The sequence below is a fragment of the Sprattus sprattus genome, assembly GCF_963457725.1.
Source record: "Sprattus sprattus genome assembly, chromosome: 1".
In the NCBI taxonomy this organism is placed as follows: domain Eukaryota; kingdom Metazoa; phylum Chordata; class Actinopteri; order Clupeiformes; family Clupeidae; genus Sprattus; species Sprattus sprattus.
The window spans coordinates 78,231,722-78,241,310 of NC_137920.1; the positions used below are offsets into that span (position 1 = coordinate 78,231,722).

A 9,589-nucleotide genomic window follows, 5' to 3' on the forward strand; every position below is an offset into this window, starting at 1 on the left:
TGTAAGGACAGTCGTTGAGTAACTAATTGTCATAATGTCAAAGTCAGCACATTTCAAGAGATTTCGTTAGTTTTAGCTGCTAGCATGCCGTTCGCGAATAGCTATTGATCCGTTGTGCTGCTTTAAAAGTATTGTTTAATGGTCTTGGTGAAACAGCAGGTGTCAGGTGTGAGGGTACTCTTAACTGGTTTTGTGTGTGTGTGTGTGTGTGTGTGTGTGTGTGTTTGTGTGTGTGTGTGTGTGTGTGTGTGTCTGTGTGTGTGTGTGTGTGTGTGTGTGTGTGTGTGTGTGTGTCTGTGTGTGTGTGTGTTTTTGTGTGTCTGTGTGTCTGTGTGTGTGTGTCTGAGGGTACTCTTAACTGGTTTTGTGTGTGTGTGTGTGTGTGTGTGTGTGTGTGTGTGTGTGTGTGTGTGTGTGTGTCTGAGGGCACTCTTGGTTTTGTGTGTGTGTGTGTGTGTGTGTGTGTGTGTGTGTGTGTGTGTGTCTGTGTGTCTGTGTGTCTGTGAGTGTGTGTGTGTGTGTGTGTGTGTGTGTGTGTGTGTGTGTGTGTGTGTGTGTGTGTGTGTGTCTGTGAGTGTGTGTGTGTGTGTGTGTGTGTGTGATAGGAAGGCCATGTGATATAATAGTATGACATCAACCGAGAGAAAGCAAGCTCTTCATTCAGGCAGAATTTGCCTAAATTGTTGGTTACTCTCAAACGCAGATACGCGCCTGCACTGGGCTAGAGGCTGTCCCCAGACAGTGTTTGTTCTGGTGTGTGCTTGTATGTGTGTGTGTGTGTGTGTGTGTGTGTGTTTGTGTGTTTGTGTGTTTGTGTGTGTGTGTGTGTGTGTGTGTGTGTGTGTGTGTGTGTGTGTGTGTGTGTATTTGTGTGTGTGTGTCTGTGTGTGTCTGTGTGTGTGTGTCTGTGAGTGAGTGTGTGTGAGTGAGTGTGTGTGTGTGTGTGAGTGTTTGTGTGAGTGTGTGTGTGTCTGTGAGTGTGTGTGTGTGTGATAGGAGGGCCATGTGATATATATTATGGCATCAACCTCATGGCCAGGTTAAATGCAGAGAGTGTAAGTGCTTTTTACACTGTGTGTGTGTTAACGATAACTGCCCCTTCGACTTCCTGCTTTTTGAACCATGAAAACCTCCTCTGGCCTTCACGTCACCGATAAACACAAATAACAACAAGAATGGGAGCATTCAGAGAATGCAAACCTCCGCCTTGTGACCTTGACCTTTGACCTTGACATCTGAAAATCGAATCAATTATTGCCATTATATTGCCCAATCTCCCCACGAAGTTTGATGGAAATCGGTCCATGCGTTTCTACGTAATCCTGCTGACAAATAAACAAACAAACAAACAAACAAACAAACATACAGGGGAGAAAACATAACCTCCTTGGCGGAGGTAACAACATCAAAATGGTAATTTTTGGTAAACGGTAAAATAATATGGTTGCTCATTAGTGTGTGAGCCTAACTTTCCACGTCATCATAATTCATAATTTCTGTGTGTTTTGAGTGTACCAAGCTGCAAAAACACGTGAGTGAGTGAAACATGCTCGGAGTTTTGAGCCCAGTTTTCACAACAGCACAGAAAGAGATGTTTTGCTCAGTTTTCACAACAGCACAGAGAGAGATGTTTTGCTCAGTTTTCACAACTGCGCCGAGGCGAAAATAGACAGAAAAAGTCTGCCACCTAGTGGACAATATTTCGAAATAACCTCCGTCTTCTTTTTAATTGGGAGTGTGTAAACGTGCTTTTGGCGGTGATAGGATAACATTATGTCTTCCTCACAACAGTATTAAAAAAAGTTTTTGAACATTTCTCAACAGCTTTAAAAGAATGACAGATGTACAGAATGAGTGACATATTTGAGATGTCATGCGAAGTTTTTCATCTCGGTTTGTGCCTGCAGTGTGTAGACCTACACGAAATTCTGCAGTTTTTCACAGTTTTTTCACAACACGCAAAAAGCGGAAATTCGGCACAATTTGCACAAGCTTCACTTCATGTACCAATCGCTTGACCCAATTTGGCACTACTTCACACTCCCTTATCTGCATTAGACTCTGAGTTTCCTTTTTAACACTCTTATGTCAAATTACACATCACCTTGTTGTCAAAACACTACACACAATGTTAAGTTGTTGCACACACTTCTCAAGTAAAATCTCAAAGCATCAACCTACAACACACAAATAGTCAAATCTCTAATCATTCAGGTCTGTTGAGCAATTTGCAATGAGGACTGCAGCATACAAGTGCCTTGAGCCTCTGCTTTGTTTGGTAAACAGTGGAGAACTTTGAAGAGATCAAGTTCAAGTTCAAGTTCAAAGTACTTTATTGTCATTGCCACAAAGACAACGAGACAGTAGGGGCAGCAACAGACTTCTTCCACAGCTAAATAATAATAAATAACAATTAATAAATAGATTAACAAATATCATAAATTAAAAAAAGCAATATATCTCATATTAAGGTGCATCGACAACCAGACAAGGAGGACAAGAAGGAAGGGGACAAGGGGGAGGAGGAGAAGGAGGACAGAGAGAAGGAAGAGGAGAAGGAGGAGGACAAGGAGGACGAGGAGGAGGAGGAAGAAGAAGGAGAATGGTCATCTCTAATGAGATTTGGGCTGCTGTGGTAGACCATGTGCTCAATCATGGCTTGAGTATGAGTGAGGCTGGCCAGAGGGTCCAACCAAATCTCAGCCACTTCACAGTTGCTGCTATCATTAGAACCTTCAGGATGGGGAACAGGTACGAAATCTATTTGCCTTGTGCACTGTTATACTGCATACCTGGCCAAAACAGGCCAACACCACAACAGGCCATCACCACAACAGGCCATCACCACAACATCCATATCAATATTGACTCTTTATTTCTTGTTCCATCCAAAACAGCAAGAAACCTCGGGGTCATTACTGATGACCAACTGACCTTCACAGCCAACATCGCCTCTGTCTCCAGTTTGTGCCGCTTTGCGCTGTACAACATCCGCAAAATCAGGCCGTACCTAACCCAGTATGCCACCCAGCTGCTGGTGCACACCTTGGTGAGTTCCTGCCTCGACTACTGCAACGCCCTCCTAACGGGCCTGCCGGTTTGCGTGGTGAACCACTACAGATGATCCAGAACGCGGCAGCGCAAAGAGGGCACATACATGTCACCCCGCTACTCACTGAGCTCCACTGGCTGCCTGTAGCTGCTCGCATTACAGTTTTTCTCAATTGCTAAAACACTAAAACTCATTGGCTGAACAAAGTTCTCAGTTGCCTGAACTCATGTAGCTAATTGTGCAGTCTGTTGTCAATACCTTACAGTTTTTATCGATTGCTTAAACACAATTTTGACCGCATGGTTTTGTTTTTCAATACACCTGTAGGATAAAATGTATATGTTTCACATTTAATTACAGTTTTTTACAATTGCTAAAACACATTTCTTGAAACAGTCACTAATTTTCTCTGAACTCTAAACAAAAAACCTCATCTTCAAGCACTATTTACAAAACCTCTGAATCCTCTTGCAAAATGAAACTTTCGCCTCAAAACAGTTTTACCTGTGCTCAAAATCAAACATAAACAAAGTGATCAAAATGATATACACTTTCAAGCAGTCAGTAAACACTACACCAAAAAATAGAAAACACATTGTTCAAAACATATAGTTCTCAGGGAGAAGTAAAACATTTTTTATCTCAAAACAAATTTCCTATTTATCTGTCATTGTCTTTTGATGAATGAAAACATGTTCTCTCATAGTAGCTATACAAATGAATCAGAAATTACTACTTTGCTTTGCTCTAATTTGTGTTGGTTCTTTCTCCTTCTTGTACCCCTATAGTACTGTACCCTGCATCTCAGTACTCACTCTTGTTCTTTGTTGATATGAACCTGCAACCAGTCAAAATCTATTGAGCAGCCATACTGTTACTGTACCAAATAGAAAGCACAATGTTCAGGGCCATACAACTTGTTTATATTGTACATTATAGGCCTACTACAGTACACACTACTACAGTAAAAGGGACAAAAATCAAAGGGGTCAACGTGGTGTTCACTTGTCCTCGTCCTCTCACATTGTTTCTTCTATCCATTCTCAGACTTTCTCCTTCCCACCTTCAACAACCTGTTTGCTCTCTAAACTGGCTCATATTGGTTGTGTCACATCATTTGATACAAGTGAAATCAATTTTGAGTGGTTGTGTTTAATCAATGACATTTGTTTTCTATTTGTATTTGATTGTTGCCACTTGTGTTTACCAGTATGGATGACATGTGCATTGGAATGCAGAATGTGTTTTGAGACTGAGAATGTGTTAAGAGTTTTGCTGAAAAGTCTAAGTGAGATCTGCAAATTGTGTTTTACCCTCTGAAATAATTTAAGGTATTGACAACAGACTGCCCAATTAGCTACATGAGTTCAGGCAACTGAGAACTTTGTTCAGCCAATGGGTTTTAGTGTTTTAGCAATCGTCAAAAACTGTAAGTAGGTTAGTATAGGATTCCCTATTATAACTTGAATTGAATGGGTTACTAAGTTGACCATGGGGTTTGGGTGACCTGTTGGGTAATGTTCTTATGAGCTAAGAGAGTGACCCAGGGCTTGGAGGTAAGGGGATCCTATGTAAATATTCTCATCTCTGGGGAGGCAAGGTGGCCACAGTGTAATAGTCCGAGGGAGGGGTTTTAAGGTATAAGAGATGGGTTTGCCCATAGATGTGTGGGCATTGTTGTTGAACATTTCATGAACGTGTAATGCTTGTAACAATGCTCCCGATATTGTTAATAAATCTGCAGTACCACTCCAAGTGTCTGTAAGTACAACATGGAGAATCACAGCAAAACATATCCCACTTTTCATGCTACTTCAGTAGTGTGCATAACGCTGTAGCTCACCAAATATCAGACAACCGTAAAATGATGTTTCCAGTACAGGTTACAATTCCAAAAAAAGATCAGAAGGAAACTGAAAATACAGTACAAATAAAAAATTTCATTTTACCCTGATATCTTTTTAGGATGTGTGCCAGTGTTGACTAAGAGACCTGATGGACATTATTGTATGATACCGATAAAGTTGGATTGAATTTCTAGGCGCCTGATAGCATTATTTGCCAAAACCATGTTTATGATCTCTCAATCTTGTTCTTGCGTGAATATAGCCCCCCAACCTCCTTTCAATTTAACAGTATTTGATTACGTAATTCGGTTTTCTTCATCTTTGAGCATGTTTTCCTCCTGCTTCAGGTCATCCTCTTCCTCCACCTCCACTTCGACCTCAGCCTCTGACATGGCCTCCGCCTCTTCCTCTTCTACCTCCTCTTCCTCCTCTGTGGATTCCCCCTCTCACCTTCACTCTTCTTCCTCTGACTCCTTCCATTTTGCTTGAAGACAGGTGAACTCATCTGCTGCATTTCTATAGTGTTTACTGTAACCTGTTTGGTGTGTCTACAATGACAGTAAGCAATCATGTTTTTGCGCACTTGATGGCTGTGTTTAACCATTGGCTCATAGGTGTGGTAATTTGACATTCAGTGTTTTGGAATTGCAAGGAAGTGTCCTCTTGATATACCTCTGTGTCTAAAGCATTCAAATGTGTTTAGTGTTTTGCAAAAAGTGTGATGTTGACATGTGCTTATAGTGGTGCAAATCTGAGCTGTTGTTTTGCTCATTGAGTGAAGGTTTTGATAATTGTGTAATACTTTTGATTTTAGTGTTTATCCAATCGTAAAAAACTGTAAACTAGTTCACATGGTAAAACACAATTTGCAGATCTCACTTAGACTTTTCAGTAAAACTCTAAACACATTCTCAGTCTCAAAACACATTCTGCACTCCAATGCACATGTCATCCATTCTGGTAAACACAATTGGCAACAAACAAATACAAATAGAGAACACATGTCATTGATTAAACACAACCACTCAAAATTGATTTCACTTGTGTAGAATGATGTGACACAACCAATATAAGCCAGTTTAGGGAGCAAACAGGTTGTTGAAGGTGGGAAGGAGAAAGTCTGGGAATGGATAGAAGAAAAAATGTTTTCCTTTGTCCTGCTGCAATAAATACGCTTACTTCACTCAAAATAAAACCTAAAGTTCTGGCGTTGATTTGCTTTGCAACACGCACAACCCTTAGGAAACCTTAAGGAACCGTAAATCAAAATGTGTCCCTTGTGTAAATTACGTGCTTACGGTTCTGCGTCTAAAACCGACCCTAAATTCCACTTTAGCTTGACTGTTTGGACAAAAGCGTCTGCTAAATGTAATGTTACAGTTTTTTACACTTGCTAAAACACTAAAACCCATTGGCTGAACAAAGTTCTCAGTTGCCTGGACTCATGTAGCTAATTGGGCAGTCTGTTGTCAATACCTTAAACTATTTCACACGGTAAAACACAATTTGCAGGTCTCACTTAGACTTTTCAGCAAAACTCTTAACACATTCTCAGTCTCAAAAAACACATTCTGCATTCCAATGCACATGTGATCCATACTGGTAAACACAAGTGGCAACAATCAAATACAAATAGAAATCAAATGTCATTGATTAAACACAACCACCCAAAATTGATTTAACTTGTATCAAATGATGTGTCACAACCAATATAAGCCAGTTTAGAGAGCAAACAGGTTGTTGAAGGTGGGAAGGAGAAAGTCTGAGAATGGATAGAAGAAACAATGTGAGAGGACGAGGACAAGTGAACACCACGTTGACCCCTTTGATTTTTGTCCCTTTTACTGTAGTAGTGTGTACTGTAGTAGGCCTATAATGTACAATATAAACAAGTTGTATGGCCCTGAACATTGTGCTTTCTATTTGGTACAGTACTGACTGCTCAATAGATTTTGACTGGTTGCAGGTTCATATCAACAATGAACAAGAGTGAGTTGTGAGTAGTGAGATGCAGGGTACAGTACTATAGGGGTACAAGAAGGAGAAAGAACCAACACAAATTAGAGCAAAGCAGAGTAGTAATTTCTGATACATTTGTATAGCTTCTATGAGATAACATGTTTTCATCCATCAAAAGACAATGACAGATAAATATGAAATTTGTTTTGAGATAAAAAAAAATGTTTTACTTCTCCCTGAGAACGTTTTGAGCAATGTGTTTTCTATTTTTTGGTGTAGTGTTTACTGACTGCTTGAAAGTGTATATCATTTTGATCACTTTGTTTATTTATATTTGAGAGCAGTGTTTGATTTTGAGCACAGGTAAAACTGTTTTGAGGCGAAAGTTTCATTTTGCAAGAGGATTCAGAGGTTTTGTAAATAGTGCTTGAAGATGAGGTTTTGTGTTTAGAGTTTAGAGAAAATGAGTGACTGTTTCAAGAATGTGTTTTAGCAAGTGTAAAACACTGTAATGTAAATATCACTAAAATACAGTGTGCTCACATTCATATTTGTATTTTGCAGGACTGAAAGAGAACCACAATGTGGAGGAAGCCTAACACTTTCATTGCTGCATATTTGTGTGCTGTTATATGTTTGACTATAAAACATAAAACTGCGTGCTGTAAATGCTTAGTTGTGTGTAGCCTACTCAATGAATGTATGTGTGTGTCGTTTGAAAATATGGCTGTGTGTACCAAATGAAAACACGAGTTCCATATTGTGAACAGTTAAGAGATTTGATGGCAAACAATTATCTTGCAACGGGAGTGTCAGGTTTAGCATTTTGTGTGTGAGGTTTTCAGTTTTGAGTGTGCAGTTTTGAGAAAGCCGTTATTGTTTTGAAAAACGTGTGTTAACAATTGTGAAAAAAAACTATAGGTGAAGCTCATGAGGTAGGCTAAATATGAAGTCATCGAATCTCCAAAAGGCTCGCACTGCTTTTGCATATTTGCAAGATTAGACAAAGGTGAGAAGACTACGTAGGCTAATTCGATTGATTTCTTCTTATTTATTTATTTTGTCATTGTTGTCTTGTAAATCCAGTAAACGCACAAAGCGACAGGGTACTAACTTTCTATAGACCTACATGTCCTACGATTGTGTCTGTGCGCCGGAGGATTTCTGTTAGTCAGTTTTTTCTCCACCACATCTGCAACGTATCATCGCGTTTGATCATCGGTCAAAGTTGCAAACGCGCATGTGCAAGCACCTTCTTTCATGATAAGCTCAGCAAACTACGTTATATCATCACTGAAGCTATAGGCAAGTAGTGTCTGTCACATGGTTAATCAGTAAGATTGTTTGAAAAAAGAAAAAATACCTAACTTAGACTCACAAACACAAAGGAACTTAGTTACTTCTCAGCAATGGCACTGAACGGGAAAGTTGCAGTCGTTACTGGTGGGGCGCAAGGTTTAGGAAAAGGTTTTGCTGAGGTTCTTTTGAAGAACGGAGCAAAGGTAGGTCCGTTTTTCTCATGGACGGTATGTTATCTCTAGACTACTGCAGTCAGTCGACCTGTTGTCAATTAAATCCATGGACATTGTTCTTGTCGGATTAGATAAGAAGCAAATAGATTAGATAAGAATACATTCATACTCAAAATGGTAACTGTCCACCATTTAGGTTAATTTGAGCAATAGGCTACCTCAGAAACCCCTATGGTCGCTTTTCATTTGTTCAGGTCGCACTCTTTGATGTCAGTGAAGACTCGGGCGATGCTACCAGGGCGTCATTTGAGAAAGACTTCGGACCAGACCGAACTTTGTTCTGTGTTTGCGATGTAACCTCAGACAAACAGTTTAAAGGTAAACTATTCGTGTCCACCCAACCACCCATTCATACATACATCGAACCTCTAGACACGTTGTTACTTTTCCTTATATGTGTGGATTTCATACATTTCTACTTTATTTAGAAATCTAGCTTTGGCGTCTGTTTCCCTCCTTTTATGTTGCTGGCCGTAACAAGACACTCTGACAGATGGAGTTAAACTCAAGATTTCAGTTTCAATAAATCATAGCCTCTAAGTGATGGCAGGATTTGACAGATTTTCAGAAAACTTCACTCTGGACGAGTATCTAATAATGGTGAATGATCGTCTAATATTATGTAAAAGATTTATAGGCTGCTATATGAAGACATCTGTACCTCATGTAATTGTTCTTTAGTTATACACAGGAAAAGATGTTTCCTTGTGCAATTGATTGAGGATTGTGACACACACTGATGATGGCTTAAGGCCGGAATGCGTCTGTGGAAATAAACTGGTCTTAATATTAATGAGAAAAGCTTGAGAGTGCGGTTTTATTCTACTCATTGGTTGAGGATTCCCACAGTGGCCAATCCTCTCACTGTGTCACATGCAAGTACTCATCCCCAGCAACCTACCCAATATAACAACTGCCCAACCTGACCCTGAGCAGCAGGAGACTACTGCAACAGGCACCTGCATTTCGTTCCTGGGATCTGTGAAGACTCTCCTTCACAGTACAACATACATACGCTCAACGCAACATGACTACCCAACCATAGAACTTGACCAGTTGATACAACAACGTGAGCACTTCACTGGAACAAAACACACTTCTTCAGTGTTTTGTTCAGTTAGTCCCACAACACCCCCAGAAGGCCTAACAGTGGTGTTTGGTATCCTAGAGACAACAACAAAGCCTATTCCCACGGGTCT

At 40.1% G+C, this 9,589-nt stretch overlaps 1 protein-coding gene across 1 annotated transcript in view; it reads left to right on the forward strand.

The window, feature by feature from the left end:
- Positions 1 to 8,267: 8,267 nt before the first annotated feature.
- LOC308363395 (15-hydroxyprostaglandin dehydrogenase [NAD(+)]) overlaps positions 8,268 to 9,589 on the forward strand; it is a gene marked incomplete at both ends in the record, with an annotated part of 6,463 nt that continues 5,141 nt past the window's right edge. Inside the window, 2 exons of the mRNA XM_080836206.1 lie at positions 8,268 to 8,360; positions 8,585 to 8,708. Coding sequence (XP_080692332.1) covers positions 8,268 to 8,360; positions 8,585 to 8,708 — 217 coding nt within the window. The remainder of the gene's footprint in view (positions 8,361 to 8,584; positions 8,709 to 9,589) is intronic.